We start from the raw sequence: 20597 nt of genomic DNA, 5'->3' as shown, positions 1-20597 counted from the left end.
CTGGACATCATTAAAAGAAAGGTTTTTTCGTTGCGACGGAATCTTCTCACGAAATTCTAATCACCAACTTACTCCTTCGAATGTGAAAAGGTTTTGTTGACACCGACCTATATAGGGAGAGACGATCACCACGACAAAATGAGGGAAATCAGAGCTCGTACGGAAAGATATAGGTGTTCGTTTTTTCCGCGCGCTGTACGAGATTGGAATAACAGAGAATTGTGAAGGTGGATCGATGAACCCTCTGCCAGGAACTTAAATGTGATTTACAGAGTACCCATGTATATGGAGATATTATTAAAAATGTAAAACTAGTCTTACATACACTGAGGTGCCGAAAGTCATGAGGTACCTTCTAATATCGTGTCGGACATCCTTTGTCGCGGCGTATTGCAGCAACTCGTCCATAACTGTGAAAGTGTTGTGCGTCGCGGACTTTGTTCACGAACTGACCTCTCGATCACGTCCCATATATGTGCCATGGGATTCATGTCGGGCGATCTCAATCGCCATATCATTCGCTCGTATCGTCCAGAGTGTTCCTCAAACCAGTCAGGAACAATTGTAGCCCGGTGACATGGCGTCTTTTCACCTATTTGGGAACATAACGACCATGAATGGCTGCAAATCGTCTCCAAGTAGCCGAACATAACCACTTCCAGTCAATGATCGGCTCAGTTGCACAAGAGGACCCAGTCCGCTCTATGTAAACACATTCTACAACGTTATTGAGCCACGACTAGCCGGCACAATCCCTTGTCGATATGGAGGAGCGCTGCAGGCCTTGTCGTGCCGTTAGCAAAGTCACTTGCGTCTGTCGTCTTCTGCCGTAGCCCATTAACGCAAACTTTCGCCTCATTGTCCTAATGGATACGTTCGCCGTACGTCCTATCTTGATTTCTGTGGTTATTTCACGCATTGTTGCTTATCTGTTAGCACTGACAACTCTACGCAAACACGGCTGCTCTCGGTCGTTAACTGAAGACCGATGGTCACTGAGTTGATCGTGGTTGGAGGTAATGCTGGAAATCTGGTATACTCGGCACACTCTTGAAACTGTGAATCTCGGAATACTGAATTGTCAAACGATTTCTGCATTGGAATGTCCCATTCATCTAGCTGCATGTACCCCTCCACCTTGAAGGTCTGTTATTTTTCATCTTGCGGACATAATCACGTCGGAAAACCTTTCGCATGAATCAGCTGTGTGAAAATGACAGCTCCGTCAATGCACTGCCCTTCTATACGTCGTGTACGTGATGCTACCACCATCTGTATATGTGCGTATCGCTGCCCCATGAATTTTGTCACCTGAGAGTAAGTGGCGTTAAGTGTCTGTCAGCCTTACGTTAAATCTGCGGGATGCTAATCTCTCTATCTTTGTTGCAGCGCCAACGGAAGACCCGGAGTTCACAGAGCAGATCGAGAACATCACAGTGCCGGCGGGCCGAAACGTGAAGCTGGCGTGCTCCGTCAAGAACCTCGGCACCTACAAGGTCAGTCCCAAATTATAGTTGCTTTTCTAGAGCCATCTCGGCTAACGGTTTTAAATTACAATTAGCTTTACACTGATACCGAACTGTCAAGTATCAAATGTCGAGTAACTTACAGCAAGTATTACTGTTACCATAGGGTGCAGTATTTTCAGCATCTCATAGTGACGTATCGAACGGTAAGTTCTTGAATGATTGCCAAGTGATTCCCGAGAGAGACTTCTGTTGTTGTTAGTGAGCTGTGAAAAATAAATAGCGCAGTTACAAGGTTTTGCTGTGCTGTCTTCTACGAAATGAGAATATTTCTTATTCCGTTATTGTTTGTACAAAAGATGGTGTACAGTAAGGATGTAATTCTTTGGAATCACCTACTCTTATGAAGAGATATTTCTCAATGCGTTTGTAGCTCCTCCTATTGGAAACCTTTGCTGTGGTGTTTTCTAGATAGTGACGAGCTAGTAATTAATACATGCAAACATATCTCCACTGCGTAACTTTGTGAAGAGAAAAATTTTGTTGAAAAATGAAAGTTAGTTATTCTCATTTAACTCCTGACCAAACATCATTGCGGTATTAGGAGTTAAAATATAATTCCAAGCATCTACATCTGCATACGCACTTGGCAAGCCACCCTACGGTGGTTGGCGAAGGGTGCACAATACCACTAATTGTCATTTTCTTTTCTGTTATACTCGCATATCCTGCGAGGAAAAGCGAGTGTTTAGATCCTTCTGTATGAGCCCTAATATCTCCTACCTGACCTTCGTAGTCCTTACGCGAAATACACTCCTGGAAATTGAAATAAGAACACCGTGAATTCATTGTCCCAGGAAGGGGAAACTTTATTGACACATTCCTGGGGTCAGATACATCACATGATCACACTGACAGAACCACAGGCACATAGACACAGGCAACAGAGCATGCACAATGTCGGCACTAGTACAGTGTATATCCACCTTTCGCAGCAATGCAGGCTGCTATTCTCCCATGGAGACGATCGTAGAGATACTGGATGTAGTCCTGTGGAACGGCTTGCCATGCCATTTCCACCTGGCGCCTCAGTTGAACCAGCGTTCGTGCTGGACGTGCAGACTGCGTGAGACGACGCTTCATCCAGTCCCAAACATGCTCAATGGGGGACAGATCCGGAGATCTTGCTGGCCAGGGTAGTTGACTTACACCTTCCAGAGCACGTTGGGTGGCACGGGATACATGCGGACGTGCATTGTCCTGTTGGAACAGCAAGTTCCCTTGCCGGTCTAGGAATGGTAGAACGATGGGTTCGATGACGGTTTGGATGTACCGTGCACTATTCAGTGTCCCCTCGACGATCACCAGTGGTGTACGGCCAGTGTAGGAGATCGCTCCCCCACCATGATGCCGGGTGTTGGCCCTGTGTGCCTCGGTCGTATGCAGTCCTGATTGTGGCGCTCACCTGCACGGCGCCAAACACGCATACGACCATCATTGGCACCAAGGCAGAAGCGACTCTCATCGCTGAAGACGACACGTCTCCATTCGTCCCTCCATTCACGCCTGTCGCGACACCACTGGAGGCGGGCTGCACGATGTTGGGGCGTGAGCGGAAGACAGCCTAACGGTGTGCGGGACCGTAGCACAGCTTCATGGAGACGGTTGCGAATGGTCCTCGCCGATACCCCAGGAGCAACAGTGTCCCTAATTTGCTGGGAAGTGGCGGTGCGGTCCCCTACGGCACTGCGTAGGATCCTATGGTCTTGGCGTGCATCCGTGCGTCGCTGCGGTCCGGTCCCAGGTCGACGGGCACGTGGACCTTCCGCCGACCACTGGCGACAACATCGATGTACTGTGAAAAACCTCACGCCCCACGTGTTGAGCAATTCGGCGGTACGTGCACCCGGCCTCCCGCATGCCCACTATACGCCCTCGCTCAAAGTCCGTCAACCGCACATACGGTTCACGTCCACGCTGTCGCGGCATGGTACCAGTGTTAAAGACTGCGATGGAGCTCCGTATGCCACGGCAAACTGGCTGACACTGACGGCGGCGGTGCACAAATGCTGCGCAGCTAGCGCCATTCGACGGCCAACACCGCGGTTCCTGGTGTGTCCGCTGTGCCGTGCGTGTGATCATTGCTTGTACAGCCCTCTCGCAGTGTCCGGAGCAAGTATGGTGGGTCTGACACACCGGTGTCAATGTGTTCTTTTTTCCATTTCCAGGAGTGTATATTTCGGCTCCAGTAGAATTGTCATGAGGTCAGCTTCGAATGACATTTCTCTAAACTTTGCCCATAGCACTCTCCGAAAAGAACGCCACCCTCTCCACAGTAATTCTCATTTGAGTTCCTTTACCTTACCCTTTCGTGTTGTTCGAACCTACCCTTAACATATCTAGCAGTCCGCGTCCGAATTTCTTCGATGTCTTTCTGTAACCCGATCTGGTGCGGACCCCAAACACCCGAACAGTAGTCAACAATGGGTAGCACTAGTGTTCTATATGGCGTAACCTTTGCAGATAAACCACTCTTTCCCAAAATTCTCCCAATAAACCGGAGTCAGCCGTCGCCTTCTCTACTACAATCCTTATATGCTCATTCCATTCATACTACTTTGCAACGATACGCCTAGACAGTTAACCGACGTGACTATTTCAATCGGCACACTACTAATGCTGTACTAGAATGCTATAGTTTTGTTTTTCCTCCTCATCTGCATTAACTTACATTTTTTCCACACTTAGAGCTAGCAGCCTTTTATTACACCGACTAGCAATTTTGTCTAAATCTTCCTACAGTAACTCAACGACGACTCCTTCCCGTGGTCTACAGAATCATCAGCAATCAACCACAGGTTCCTGCCCAAACTGTCCGTTAGATCATTTGTATGCGAGTATATAGAAAATAATAGCTGTCCTACCAGTCTTCCTTCGACACACAAGTCGTCGAAGTGGCGTCAACTCGAAAGACTTGCACCAGGTGAACGGTCTACCAGACGGGAGGTCCTGGCCACACGGCATTTCCTTTTATTTAACCGGTCTCCCCTGGGTTGTTTCCGACGATACCCTTGCCACTGTTGAACTCTCGCTGTCGAGGACAATGTACTCTGTTCTGTTAGTTACGAGCTCTTAGAGCCACTAACAATAACTTTTTCTCTTTAAAGGGTTTGATATGGTCTTCTAAGATACTCTAACAAATCGGAGTATTTCAGGCAAATATGTTCAAAATATAATTTTTTTGCAATGTGGTATTGTGATGATGCAGGTCGCAACCGTTGTCTGTTGCAGACTTCCTACTGTAACATAAATATATGAACCGGAAAATGCTCTTTATCGTTTTTGTCTTCACTACACTTTACTGATTTCTTGAACTCGTTATTTCTTCTACTTACCGCCGTGTCCTATGACGTGTTTCGGCACTCTCATATTGATTGAGGACTACTATGAAGGCTCCATTCGTTTTCAAATTTCTATTTCTCTCAATATTACAACTACTAATATGATTGATGCTGAGCAGAACGGTAAAATCGCCGATTTTGCATTCTGCCCAGCAACTGGTGTAACGAGTGCACTGACTTGACGAAAGGGCGACAAATCACGAAGAGAGTTTTAGTTGTTGCTTGACGTTTATCTGTTACAACAGCGCAGTGTGCATTTTGACGGATCTTTGGGAAAATACACCGTGTAAACAGAGAACTGTGCATTGGTATCAACAATGTAGGTACGCTGGTTGTCTCTATGAACAGAAAAGTATCAGTCGATCAAATGTACCAGATGCAACCGCGAAAAGGGCGAGAGAAATTTTCGCACAAAGTCCAAAAAAAATCAATGGGCTGCACGTGCCACAAACTGCGAGTACCGCAAGAAATTTTATGGAAGATTTTGGTATGGTGGTTACATTTCAAAGCGCAGCGTCTGCATCTCCTGCATCAATTCCAACCGTATGATTATGGCCGGCACCTTCAATTTTGCATCACAATGCAGGAAGCACTTGAGGATGCCCATTTCGCCTCCAAGATAGATTTCAGCAAGGAACCAACCTTTTATTTGTCTGGGAATGTTAACTTCCACGTTGTAAGAGTGTGAGAAACTGAAAATCCACATGAAATTGGATCTCATGAACGAGATTCGGCGCAGGTTGATGTTTTCTGTGAAGTGTCACAAACGGAGCTGTTTGGCCGTTTTTCTGCTGTAAGAAGACTGTGAGAAGTACCTCTTACTTTGATATGTTGTAGTAGTTGTTGTTCCCACAACCGACTGCAGATTCCGAGATTTTCATCTCTCAATAAGATGGAGTACGTCCTCCCCGAAGTATAAGTATTCGTCGTGCCTAAACGATGAACTTCCACATCGCTGAACGGAGTGTAGAGGTGAACATAATGCGACCTCTGGTACGCCTCACCAAAAGTCTTGTGACTTTTTCCTTGGAGGGTATATTAGGGACGCTGTTTACGTATCTTCATGGCCAAGAACAGTGGAACAACTCGGAGAAAGCATCAGTGACGCTGTGATAACCATTTGCATGGTGTTGCTACATAAAGTATGCAACGAATTTGACTAACGGTAGAACAAGTGTCGTGAGAATAGAGGGGCACACATAGAACATTTCAATTTATTTATTATGTACTTATTGCTTATTTAACATGACCAGATTATAGTTGTAAAGCCCTCTCTTACATGTGACCAGGAACAACGTGTACCAAAGATATTACAAAAACATTCAGAGTTATAATAATAACAATTATTATTATTATGAGAGAACCTTTCTCAGATGTTATGTCTGGTTAAAAATTAAAAGTGACGCGGACCTTGATCAAGCGTGACTTCCTTTTAACTATACGGTATATGTTACATTGCATTTAGGAACTTTCGGGTAATTGATCATGTATCAAAAATTACAGATTTCTGTGGTTGTATATATACGTTTGGATGTAGCTTCATTGCGTTGATGTATTCGTGGATATTGTGTGGTATGACTCCTGTAGTTGATAGTATAGTTGGTATAATGTCAACTTTATCCTGATGCCACATGTCCTTGACTTCCTCAGCCAGTTGTATGTATTTTTCAATTTTTTCTCCTGTTTTCTTCTGTATATTTGTTGTATTGGGTATGGATATATGGATTAGTTGTGTTAATTTCTTCTTTTTGTTGGTGAGTATGATGTCAGGTTTGTTATGTGGTGTTGTTTTATCTGTTATAATGGTTTTGTTCCATTATTATTATAATAATAATTTTCAATCATAGTAATAATGAAAATAATATTTGTCACTAATAACAACAGTGATAACAGTACTGGGCATTAAGTGTGATATAGATTAGATTAGCAGAGTTGCATACATATTTAGTATTACAGTAGCAGAAAGGGAAAGAAAGTGGGGAAGACAGGATGACAGCGCCAGTGGCAGTTAGGACAGAACGGGGTTTAAATAAAGAACTGTACCGAATTGTGGGAAGTTCAAGTTTAGGGGAAGGGGATTGACGAGAGTGAGCTGCACACTAGTGTACGAGAGGGACGGCTATTGTGATAGAAGGGGCGCCATTAACTGTCTTTTGAAGTTTGGAATGCATTTCGTTTCTCCGATTTTTTGAGAAAGACTGTTCGAAAGTCGGGCTCCTGATACATAAAATGTTTAAGAGAGATGGCAGTGTTATGTGTTGGTAGAGAGAGGATTTTACTTTGTTGAGAACGAGTAGATCTGCCGTGCAGTTCAGATAGTAGAGTAACAGTTAAAGATAACTAGGAGCGAGTGCAATGATTGAGAAGACAATAAGGAGCAAACACAGGTTGTGGCAGTTTCTACGCTTATCGGCATGCAGCCAAGATAGTTTTTCGTAGGCAGTAGTGATGGTCAAAATAGCGTTCGTCACAGATATATCCCACACTATCAGTGATAGATAGTTCTAACTTGTGTGAGCTTTCATACGACAGTGTTTGGTGAGCATCATCATCACAGTGTTGTATGGGAAGTGTCAGTGCCTCTACGAACTTCTTTTTAAGCTTGAAATGAAATACTTCTTTATATTTCTGTAATGGAAGCGGCAAAAATGGCACCTTCTTACTGACTGCAGTTGCGTGAACAGTCCAGCCTGCTTGATAGTCTAGAATGAACCCTAAGTTCTTTGCAGAAGAATGCCAAATACAAACTTGATGAGTTTACTGTTCTCTTTATGCATCCAATAAATTTGTACATAGCCAGTCACTCTGTCAAGTACAGAAAATGTGTTAGGTTCTCGCCCCGCGGAGTGGGCGCGCTGTTAGAGGCGTCATTCACGGATTACGCGGAGCTCCACGCCAGAGTTTAGAGTCCTCCCTGGCGCATGGGTGTGTGTGTGTTGTTCTTAACATAAGTTGGTTTAAGTAGTGTGTAACTCTAGCAACCGATGACCTCAGCAGTTTCGTCTCTTAGGAATTCACACACACATTTTGTTCGATACTCGTTTCTTCTTATACTACAGCTATGACAGTGGGATACGAAAGCCTACAATAACAATTTTTGTAAGGACCCCTGGCAATTACTACATGTTTAAATTTTTTAAAACTACAAAAAAATCCACAACAAGTTATTAATTTTTATACTTATAAACCTTTTGTTACGTTTAGCTCCATCTTTAGATGATTCGCTTGATTTTAGTTCGTTATCAAAGCACTCAGAAATGGAAAATATTAAGGATCTTGCTATTCCGTTCCATTTTTGACGCATTCATATGTTGCTGGGCTTCGAATGTGACCTTCACACTCTTAACAAAACTGCGATCATCACCCGTAGACTGAAATAATTTCACTAAACAAGTTGTGAGAGAAACAGACCGATTTGTGTTAAAGATTCTTTAGTTGCCTTATCGGTCCACTAAATCCGCCTTGTCTGGCATGTACTATCACTTAAGGGGTTCTGTATCAGATTCCTGAACGCCGCGAGAAGCCGTTGCGAGGGAACAGGAATCGTTTGGAGGTTTTCCCTCGTCGTCTTTCTGTGGTGGAACGACAGGCCATCAGATCGGTTAGCGCGCCAACGAGCCGTGACTGGGCGGCGCCGGTAAAAACCACCGCTCTCCTCTGACTGCCACTCAGATTGATGGCCGATACGCCCCGCCGCACCCCGCAGCCCGCACAACTCGAGGCACCGCGACACGCCGGCGCCTGCTAGGGAGGCAACCCGCGCACCGTACACGGCGCGCCCACAACGTTACGCAGGCTCTCATATCAGTCATAAGTACGAGGGTTGGAACTTTAGTAGGGGAAACTATTTATTTACAGCTCGTACAAAACAGATACGTGTTTCAAAGTGTTGCTGACCTTCAAAGTAGTCACCATCATTCTGTATAGCCCGTTGCCAGCGATGTGGAAGTCGTAGGATACTCTTAGCAGTGCCAGTTGTGTTGATAGTTCGAGCAGCGCGATCTATTGCCCGACGAACTTGTAGCAGTTATGAAGCGAATGCCGTGAAGTGTTTCCTTCAGTTTAGAAATCGAGTTAAACTTACGAGGGCTTACGTCAGGGGAGTGCAGTAGGTGGTATAGCACTTAGCAGCCCCATCAGTCAAACAAATCAGTAACAGCTTTCACAGTATGTGGTTGAGCATTGTCCTGCAAAATGATAGTCAGTTCCTGCAGAAAATGTCATCACTTCCGTCTCTATGCCTTTCATTTTTGGAACACAACCTACGACCAGCTTAGAGACAGATGTGATGACACTTTCTCCATGACCTGACCATCATCTGTCCAACCTTGTATTTCGTGTCATTGGCCAAGAAGTATTGAAATAACAACCGTTTACATATTAGTTCTCGTTCCAATTTCCAGATTTTTTAATGATGTACCTTTCAACAGGAAATATTATTTACCTCCCAGAAATACCAGAGCAAGTTGTTAGCCGTGAAAGTACATTATTGGGGCTCGTATACATCTATTGTTTGACAGCGACTCTTTTAAGTCATTGCATATAGCCTAATATTTCATCAGTGATTACCTTCTGCTACTCGTATTGTCTCTTCCCAACAAAATAACAAAAAATTTGGCTTCTCATGCCTGCTTTAGCAGGCAGACAGACGAATCCGTTTTTATCAGGGATGTGCACTAATTTGAAGAAAGCTAGAACATCTACATCATACTCTGCAAGCCACCTAACGGTTCGCCGTGGACGTACTTTTTGTACTACTAACTGAGGCCCTCCAACCATGTTCCACAAGCGAATAGCTCGTGGGGTGAATGATTGTCGGTAAGCCTCCGTATTTTCCCTAGTGGACATTACGCGAGACGTATGAAGGGGGAAGTACCATGTCCCGACTCTTTCCGGAATTTATTGTCTCGAAATGTCAAAAATAAATCTCTCCGTGATGCACAACGCTTCTCTTGTAATGTCTGCCAGTGGAGTTTGTTGCGCATCTCCGTAACGCTTTGGTGACGACACGCGCTGCTCTTCACTGTATCTGCTGTATCTCTTCTATGAGTCCTACCTAGTAGGGATCCATGGTACATGAACAAGACTCATGCATCAGTCGAACAAGATCCAGTAAGCTACTTCTTCCGTGGATGAGTTACATTTCCTTAAGATCCTTGTTATGAATCTGAGTCTGGCGTCTTCTTCCCCATTGTTTGTTTTATGTGGTCATTCCACTTAAGGTCATTCTTGATAGTTACTACAAAATATTTTACTGTAGATGCTGTTTCCAGCCAATCGCCATCAATACCGTACCTTTACAGTAGTGGATTTCTTTTACTATGTATGCACAACATGTTACATTCATTTATGTTGAGGCTTAGCTGCCAGAGCCTGCGTCATTCGTCAATTCTCTGAAGGTTGTTATGCAAATTGTTACTATCTTCTGGGGTTGCAACTTTGTTATAGAGAACCATACCATATGCAAACAGCTTTAAAGAGCGTCCAACGCTTGTATTACATCATCTATGTATAATGTAAACAGTAATGATCTTATGACACGTCTGTCAGTTTTGTTCCGTAAATGAGGGCGTTTTGAGTTCTAGCTGTAAGGAAGCGTTGAATCTAGTGGCAAATCTGCTTCAATACTCGATAAGCACTTGTTTTATTCACTAAACGGCAGTGCGGGACGGTGTCAGATGCCTTCCTGAAGTCAATGAACACGGCAGCAACCTGAGAGCAGTCTTCTACGGAGCTGTTGGTCTCATGAAGTGACAGAGGGAGCTGAGTTTCGCGGGATCTCTGCTTGCGTTATCCATGTTGATTTTTATGGAGGATATTTTCGTTCTCGAAAACGTCATAAATGGTTCAAATGGCTCTGAGCACTATGGGACGTAACATCTCTGGTCATCAGTCCCCTAGAACTTAGAACTACTTAAACCTAACTAACCTAAGGACATAACATACATCCATGCCCGAGGCAGGAGTCGAACCTGCGACCGTAGCAGTCGCGCGGCTCCGGACTGAGCGCCTGAACCGCTAGACCACCGCGGCCGGCAAAACGTCATAAATCTTCAGCATGATACATGTTCCATGATTTTATGTGTACTGAGGAGCAGCAAGTGTACTTAGAGACAGGAGAGGTGAAATCTCAGAAACTGAAATGTGGTTTCCAGCATTGCTTCATTATTGCGATAAAACTGTTCCTCAGACGAATTTGTTGGCAAACGGCATCCCAAAGATATATGTGTTAGGTATAGATCCCACGGTGTCCAGACCTCTTCGAATCGACAAGCGGCCGGCTATCGGCTCACCAATTCTTTGACATCACAGAGAGGAAGCACGGATCGCAATGGAAAAAAAAACATTTAAATAACAGAGTTCTGTTCCGGAGCCCGAGGAAGACGGACGCAAACTCTAGATCACCTCATTTGTGGTTTTCCCTGCGGCGATGTAATCATGCTTTGTGCATGAAATACATTGGAGAACTCAAGAATCTGTCTTTCCTAACTGGCTTCTTTATTCCAGTGGTTTTGTGCGGTTTATCTTTATGTATTACTTAGTAACGATCGCAATTTTGTATCAAATAGGCATTTTTAAATTCTGTGAACTGATTAGAACTAGGGGGTCACATGGGCGTGTGTATTTATTCAATATTTTCCCATCAACATCTCTGTTTAGTCTAACCTGCCTCTTTCAAATTGAAATGAGTGTGAATTATCCTTCACAAACGATATTTTGCGAGGATAACGTCTACGTTTTTAACGATAATGCTGTGCTGGGAGATCGTTTGTATTGTTTCCTTTTGTACACCAAACGATCTAGAAGGTGAAGTAACTAGCGCATCGGACTCATTCTGGAGGAAAGCGGTTCGTATCTGCGTCTGGCCATCCAGATTTAGGTTTTATGTTATTTTCTTAAGTCGTAGCAGGTAAATGGTGAGAGGTTTCCTTTGACAGAGCGTGGCCGATTCCCTTCCCCTTCTTTGAAACAATCCGAGCTTCCTCTGTAATTAACTCGTTGTCGACCATTTTCCTTCCTTCCTATTCGTATACCACCCAATACTTTTGCTAGGGACTAATATTAGAGACCAGTTGATGATGTAGGTTTTCGTAATGCTTTTCTTTGCAATTTTCCTACCAAAGACTGATTTTTGGTTGTTGTTTATACTCAGGATTTGGTCAGTGGGCTGATGATTCCCTTTGCTGGTTGCTGTGAGCTCCAGCAGTAACTCCAAGAGTGAGTTCATTTTGAAATAAATGTAGATGCGTAAATTGATCTACAGCTCATGAAAAATTTTCTCGGAATCGTAGTAACATCTCCTCTTTATCTATTAACGGAAACCATCTTAAAAGCTCATGCAGGCACTGGGTATCCCGAAAAAGGACTTTAATTTATCGTGCAATCCCCTCTGCTCTAGAGCCCGCTGCTGCAGTAAAGCGATGTTTATATTTTGGAAACTTTCAGCTTTGTTAAAGTAACTTCAGTGAGCTGTGACAGTGTGCAGTGCGGACCTTCGTGTGGGCCAGGAGTGGAATTGAACTGAGGTGTGTGGAAACACGCATTAGTATACCAAGGTTTCAGGTTTTCGGGCTTGTATGTAAGGCAGTGTGGCCACATAGTATTCGTTCAACCTGTCAATAACTACTAGGACGATTCAACTGGTTATTGAGATAGTAACAGTATACAGGTTTCGTTTACAGTATTTCGTCGTTCAGACGGTTCAAAAATGGCTCTGAGCACTATAGGACTCAACATCTGAGGTCATCAGCCACCTAGACTTAGAACTACTTAAACCTAACAAACCTAAGGACAGCACACACATCCAAGCCCGAGGCAGGATTCGAACCTGTGACCGTAGCAACAGCGCGATTCCGTTCAAACGAGACATGACATGATTTGCCCCTTCTTAACTTAGATCTTGGGTACGATATTTCTGGAAGAAATACAAAATATGGCTGATGTAACAGTCAAAGCTAACTGTAGCTCAATCATACACAATGAAAAGCATTAATTTAGTGCTTTAAAAGGTATGTGCTTTGATCATCAGAATATTCTTCAACAAACTCATCCATGCAAAATGTCCACAGCAGTATCATAACAGTATAAAGGTAAACTCTAAAAACGTATATAAACGCCGTTAAAAATTTCGTGATCAGTTCCCTTGCATCCACTCCGTTAGACCGTGAGCATCTGCGCTTGAGCATACATACATCAGCGTATCCTGATTGTGAGCTCTGATGGCAATACAGTGGTAGAAATTTGTGTGCTCGTCGCATTTTCTTCCAGTAAAACGCAAGTCGACGTAACCACGTATACCGCATGACTGCGTGCGGCTTAATGTAAAGTGTATATCTTGTTGTGTACAGAGGCATCACGTCAAAATCACCCAAAAAACAGAGCGCAACTGAACGGTACGCCCACCTGTTGAAGATGCATATTTCACACATAAAATATGAAAACGTATGGAAGTGGCTATGGAATGCCTTTATTTCTGTCTTAGAACCTGTTTTCTGCAACTACTCATAGTACACTAATCATGGGAAACACAAAGGAACTGAACGTATCAGAGGAGCTGACGAAACTACTTCTTTCATAAAAAGTTCAGAGCGTCCTGTGCTAGTTTTGACAAGCGCAGCATCCGCTGTTATAGTGAATTCCTGATGCTGTGATCGGTCTGTTAAGTGTTCGCATGGTTTCTGAGTCTTCCAGACTGCGGCCACATTGTAGATTGTGTGGGGTTTCGATAGAACGCGGTTTCCTAGAGTCACACAAATAGAAGTCTAGTGCGTTTAGGTTCGGAGAGTGAGAAGGTAAGGAGTATGATCCAACTCTTCCCATTCGTCTTTTGCTGAATTTATTGTTTATGAGACGATGTGTGTTACAAGAAAATCGTCATTGTGCATGAAGAACGTGTTCCATTGCAACGAAAAAGGCAGGTGTTCTAAGAGATCAGCTAGACTATTCTTTCAGTGAGCATTGCAAGTTCACATGTTGTGCTCTAGTGAAAGGTTAAGAAGCAGTAGCAAACAATCGCCAACCATTACAGTCGAAATATTGACAGAAAATCTTTGTTAATGAATTGAGAGACGCTTTACGTCAATCTGTCTGTTATGACTGTGAAATGTTACAGTCTGAACACGTAGAAATGACGTGACAGCCTCGAAAACACACTTGCATTAAAACAAGGATTGAGACATTGCTGTATACACTATTCACAAAGGGGTATCCGACCTTTAAATTCCTGCTCACTTATTAAATTGTACCGATACTGAAAGTTATGAAACAATCGGCAGTTATGTGGTCAACATTACTTGCTGCATTTGCCTGGCAGATGACGTTATTGTCGAAGTCAACTACATTTACGATTGGCTCCCCTAGTTGCGGACCCCTCTGCGTTTCATTGTTTCCACGGTCGCAAGTAGCAGACGTAAGCTTCCCACGCCCAGTAAGATGACGATCATTCACTTCTGACAGCCTCCTGTGAAGCCACATTCTGTCTGGAAATCTCTCAGGAAACACTACTAAAGGATAAACATTAAATGGTTCAAATGGCTCTGAGCACTATGGGACTTAACATCTGAGGTCATCAGTCCCCTACAACTTAGAACTACTTAAACCTAACTAACCTAAGGACATCACACACATCCATGCCCGAGGCAGGATTCGAACCTGCGATCGTAGCGGTCGCACGGTTACAGACTGAAGCGCCTAGAACCGATCGGGCCACTCCGACCGGTGATAAACATTACTATAAGATAAAACACTATTTGATCAAAGGTATCTGGACACCCCTACGTAATGCAGAATTGATCTCTAGGCGTCGCGAGAGTCGGAGCAGACAGTATAAGAGGAGAGGTATTGTGTTGTCAGTAGAGCAGCAGTAACAACAGAATTGGTCGGTCAGTAGACCTTAGTGTTTTCTAATGTAAGCTACACTGGTGTGCAAAACTTAAAGATTGAAGTAACTTCCGCAAGATTGGTCACTGTCAGGTAACGTAGCTCGATAAAATGTGGACCATAAATAGAAAGAACTTCTGCATTAAAGTACAGAAGGTAGCGTCAAGGAACACGCAATGAGAGAAACAGAAATGACGCTTTTATTCAATGGCAATAATTACTCTGAAGTGTCTGGGTTTCATTATTGTCCTCTGAACATTAAAAAAAAAGGGATATAATTCTTAATATGTGGATAATGTTCCCTGGCACCGTTTGTTGCGCCAACTGTAAAGTAATGAGGAAGACGAGTTAAGGTGTGTGGATTATTTACCTGGTTAGGGCGTGATCCCCATATTGCACTTAAGAAAGTGATAAATGCGGAAGGATGTGAACATATTTTACGGCGTTGTGTATGTGTAACGCATACAGTAGAGGAACAGTTGGGAGGCGATAATTGTTCCTATCAGCATAACAATGCATCTTGTCGAAAGGCAGCATCTGTGAAGGAATTGTTTTTTTGACAGTCAACATTCCTGAAATGGAGTGGCTTGCCAAGAGTTCCGACCTAAACCCAATGGAACACCTCTGGGGGGAGCTAGGACGTCGAGTTCGCTCCGGACTCCTGTGTCCAGCAGCAGTGCATTCTCAGGTTTCGGTTCCTGAGTAAGAATGGACTGCGGTTCCTCCTTACACGTTCAGGCATCTCATTGATAATGTCCCTACCAGAGTCCAAGTCACCATAAAAGCGAAGGTTGGACACACTGTGGGACGGCGGGTGGATAATAAGAGAACTTCGCCATCTTTTACAAGAGCCTGGAAACTGTTTCTCGGTCATCCAGAAAGCGATGGAGAACATACCGACCATAATTTCCGGTTTGAAAGTCCGCATTCTGCTTGTACTCACTGAAAGAAACGCCTTTACTTGCTATTTACTCAGTGGAATCAGGAACTGTGATTACAAACAAAAGCTTTTAGTTCGAACTGGTTCACATTGGATCTACGCACTATGGGACTTAACATCTGAGGTTATCATTTCCCATAGACTTAGAACTACTTAAACCTAGCTAACCTAAGGACATCACACACATCCATGCCCGAGGCCGGATTCGAACCTGCGACCGTAGGAGCAGTGCAGTTCCGGACTAAAGCGTCCACAACCGCTCGGCAACTGATTCATATATTCAGTAAAACCTTACATGCACAAACATAGTAATATTCCTGATAATAATAAATATAATAGAGTCCTTATCACAAACAACTCCTTCAGCAGTTCAGAGCCGACCTCTACAGTAAGTTCCAGTTAAAATGGTCTTTCACCTTAGCTTCTAGTCATCAAAGCTAATTGCTCCCTACAAAAGTGGAAAACAATCTCATGACTTTCCACGCCGTTTTGTCAACATTACGGGCGGTACACAAACAGTTACTTCTTGAAATCTAAGCGTTCTAGGAGGGCGTACACGTCGTGAGTTCACTACCTATTTCTACCGAAAACGTGCGTTTAGCAGCAGCCTGTCTGTGACGTTATCCGAGGCAGCGCGTAAGCCAGCATTTTACCGACGCGAACCGATTGATACCTGGGTGCGATGTGAGTCTGTCACTGCCTCTCAGACGGTATTTATATATGGGATCAGCGGACGGCCGAACGGAAAATCTGCCGTCATCCGCTCTACGCCTAGATGATAGCAGCAACTAAATGGCCGCGTTCTCGGACACAAATTATAACACTGTTGTGTATCAATTTACAGTCTTCGTAATTTTTATGTGAATCGAGTTGAGTTGGCTCTAATCACAGAAAAAAATTGTAGCTCCACTGCATTTAACCTTTGCAAGCTAGAATTTTTAGAACGAAGCTGACAGTAGAACATGACCTCTGAAGTACTTCTTTAAGAGTCCCTGTATTGATTGTTATTTCCTTCAAAGTCTTTAAACTTGTTACATCTTTATTATTTACTGGATGCAATGAAATGATATAATAAGAACTTTCTGTCATTAATATTAATAATACTTAATCTATTCTCATGCTTATAAATTAAGGATAATTGCAGAATGTGGTGCCATACAACGTGGCACTAGACAAAACTGGCGCTAATAGCATAGGCACATAGGGAACACACACGACACAGATCTGTAAGTCCACGGTATTGGTGATAAGTTGAGAAAACCGTCCCGAAACATATGTGCTAGAAAACGCCACTGTTCCCTCCGCATTTACCTCGATATCAATATGGGATCTGATTACCATGCACTCGTACACAGGCCACACAACGGGTTGGCATTCTCTGGATCAGTTGGTCGAGCAGCTGCTGTGGTACAGCCTCCCATTCTTGCACCACTGCCTATCGGAGCTGGCAAAGTGTCGTATGGGTTTGAAGACGTGCACCGATACGTTGACCGAGAGCATACCAGACTTGCTCGATGGGGTTAAGGTCTGGAGAGCAGGCAAGCCACTCCATTCGCCTGATATCTTCTGTTTCAAGGTACTCCTCGACGATGGCAGCTCGGTGGGGCCGTGCGTTATCATCCATCAAGAGGAAGGTGGGCCCCACTGCACCCCTTAAAAGGCGGACATACTGGTGCAAAATGACGTCCAGATACACCTCACCTGTTACAGTTCCTCTATCAAAGATATGCATTGGTGTACATGCACCAATCATAATCCCACCCCTCACCATAAAACCACGACCTCCATGCAGGTCCCTTTCAAGGAAATTAAGGGGTTGTTATCTGGTTCCTGTTTCACACCAGATGAAAATCATTGAGAATCACTGTTCAGACTATACCTGGACTCGTCCGTGAACATAACCTGGTACCACTGTTCCAATGACCATGTACTGTGTTCTTGACACCAAGCTTTACGGGCTCTCCTGCGACGAGGGGTCAGTGGATTGCACCTTGCAGGTCTCTGGGTGAATAAACGACGTCTGTTCAGTCGTCTACAGACTGAGTCTCTGGAGATAACTTTTCCAGTGGCTGCAGTAACGTCGCGAGCTAGGCTACCTGCAGTACTCCGTGACCGTCTGCGGGCACTGATGGTCTGATATCGGTCGTCTTGTGGTGTTGTACACTGTGGACGTCCCGTACTATAGCGTCCGGACACGTTTCCTGTCTGCTGGAATCGTTGCCATAATCTTGAGATCACACTTTGTGGCACACAAGTGGCCCGTGCTACGACCTGCTGTGTTTGACCAGCCTCCAATCCTAGTGTTCTACCCGTCATAACGTCATCAATATGTGGTCTTTGAGCAATTTTCAACACACAGTCACCATTAGTACGTCTGAAAACGTCTGCACACTTACTCGCTGCGATGTATTCTGACATGTACCAACACACCTCCGCGTATGTGGACTGCTGTCAGCGCCACAGTGCGACGACTGCGGGTCAGATTCACCACATGGTCATACCCTGAGGCGATTTAACCCCGAAAACCACCCACCAGAGTGTTGTTACATCATGTATAAGCATTATCCTTAATTTACGAGCATGAGTGTATTACAAATAAGGAAGATTTTGTTCCAAATTTACTTTTTAGTAAATTACTTACAGACTATTAGAGAGAGCTTAATGGGGTCACATAGCTAATGTTTTGATATCAAACTGGAACCTCATACGAATTTTCGTACCTCTATTATAATATTTAGCGCTTCAATTTTTCGTAAAACCGCCGATGTTTTCCAAAATATTGCTCCGATCAGGTTCAGACTTGTAGCAATTGATTACGACGTACAGTTACACATTCTGACGAATGTTTGGCTTTATAGCTTTATTATCTGGCGTCACTAGTTTTTTGACTAAAACAATGTATTTAGTGAAATATATTCAACAAATGATGCTGATGTTTAACTGTTTTTACATTAATATACGTAAGCATATGCTGACAAAGTTCGGAAATGCTATTGTAACTTTTAATTTCGTCCTTATATTATGTCGCAATACTCTATGCTAAGCACAGGCGCCTTGTGATGACGTGGCGCTGGTAACAGTGAACTACGATACGTCCCGGCAGTCACACCCACCTCTGTATCTCTCCAATGAAAATGAAATGAAATTTTGTGTGACGGGGGCCTCCCGTCCGCTAGACCGCTCGCCTGGTGCAAGTCTTTCGATTTGACGCCACTTCAGCGACTTGCTCGTCGATGGGGATGAAATGATGATGATAAGGACAACACAACACCCGGCCCCTGAGCAGAGAAAATCTCCGACCCAGCCGGGAATCGAACCCGGGCGCTTTGGATTGGCAGTCTGTCGCGCTGACCACTCAGCTACCGGGTGCGGACATCTCTCAAATGATAGAGCGTTTGTTTCTCCACAACACGACAAATGTCCACGAATAGGTACGTGGAAACTTTTGATCAGATAATGTATATGTTTGAAATGATAGCATTTGTACATCGTGTTGTACATTTTTTTTTTTTTCCCTTGTAATGCACCGTACAGGATCCCAAGTCTGTGATATCCAATACTAAACAGTTCCATGCTCTCTGAGTTTACAGTGATTGATCAGATAGTTGATACTACGTAAGGCTAAGTGACGTGTGCCATATCTCAACATTACACTCCGTGAAGAGGGACTCTTAACACAGGCAGTGAGCGTAAGAATTACAAAATATCAGGCACTACCAAGAGAACGTTCTGAACATTTCTGAGACAGATTTTCTTACGGTACGTTGGTACGCTCTGTTATTGTGTATTTGACATGATAAATGTACCATAAAGAGATATAGAAAAGGAGCTCTGACACCTAAATAATGTGTTTCGGAAATCATGCCCATTTTACACTTTTTCCTATTTCTATGTGTCAGGATTGTCTCTTGAAAGTATAGTCTTCGTGTTACAATCCTATGGTGTTACTGGCAACTGATGACCAACAATGTTTAGAAATGTGAAATCGGTTGCGATCTGCGAGCGAATTGTATTCTGTGTCATGAAGATGATGTCATGGCTTCATTTCATAAATCGCAGCGGAAAAGTTTCTAGTTGAATTCAGAATATTGTGATAGTGTCAGAAAATAGTTAATGTTGTTGAAAATCGCATCTTACTAGTGAGCACATAGCAGCGAAGAAAATGTTTTCCAACGCTAAGACTGGGAATGGTTACTTCCAGATTAATCATCATCCTATTACACTTATGAAGCAGGTTTATTTATGTAGGCCTTGTTGGAGTATGCTTACGCTTTTCACAAAAGTGGTTTTGTGCTTGGTTTGTTCAGAAATGGGATCTTGAAGTAGGCATATACAAAAAAAAATTGACTGCTGGAGAGGTGTAACAAGGTTGTTGTATGGTATTTTACCATGTATTTACTTATGAATGGATCGATTAAATGGGACAGCACGGTGATTAAAGAACAAGTTGGTTGCTGGAAGCTGCACGATCTCATAAATGTTTACTTTACTTTAATTTAACAACGCTAATATTTTGGCAGTATTCATTGTTACGAGAAGCATCGCTATAGAGCAAGAGAAAAATCTTTTTCTTCTTGCTTGAAAAACATGAAATTAAAATACTTGTCCAGTATGGACGTTTGAGGAACGAGCACGTTGCGTGAGTGGATTCCTCATATTCGCGCACGCATGCACGCACGTGCTTTTGATAGCGGACAGCAGGTCGGCCCCACAGGAAGTTGCGGCGGCCTCTAAAGAGGAAATTACGCAAATTACCTGCGGTCTATTGGATTAGCACCAGCTGGCGCCAGCAACCTGTTGTGCGGCCGCTCTTCCGAAAATCCACTTTAGTCCCAAGGGTGTGCGTATTAATAGCGCTTCCCAAGATCCGGGCCGGCTAACGATCCTGTCGGTTGGTGCGGGATCGGTCTG

At 43.8% G+C, this 20597-nt stretch overlaps 1 protein-coding gene across 1 annotated transcript in view; it reads left to right on the top strand.

Annotated features, from left to right (window-relative positions):
* The first annotated feature begins 764 nt into the window (after window positions 1-764).
* Window positions 765-20597, top strand: part of LOC124799176 (lachesin-like) — a 930642-nt gene continuing 910809 nt past the window's right edge. Inside the window, exons 1-2 of the mRNA XM_047262712.1 lie at window positions 765-789; window positions 1390-1496. Of these exons, the coding sequence (XP_047118668.1) occupies window positions 765-789; window positions 1390-1496 (132 nt within the window). The remainder of the gene's footprint in view (window positions 790-1389; window positions 1497-20597) is intronic.

This window comes from Schistocerca piceifrons, chromosome 5, assembly GCF_021461385.2.
Source record: "Schistocerca piceifrons isolate TAMUIC-IGC-003096 chromosome 5, iqSchPice1.1, whole genome shotgun sequence".
NCBI classification, from domain to species: Eukaryota; Metazoa; Arthropoda; class Insecta; order Orthoptera; family Acrididae; genus Schistocerca; species Schistocerca piceifrons.
The sequence above is the reverse complement of the archived record's forward strand: the minus strand, read 5'-3'. Positions and strand labels throughout refer to the sequence as shown.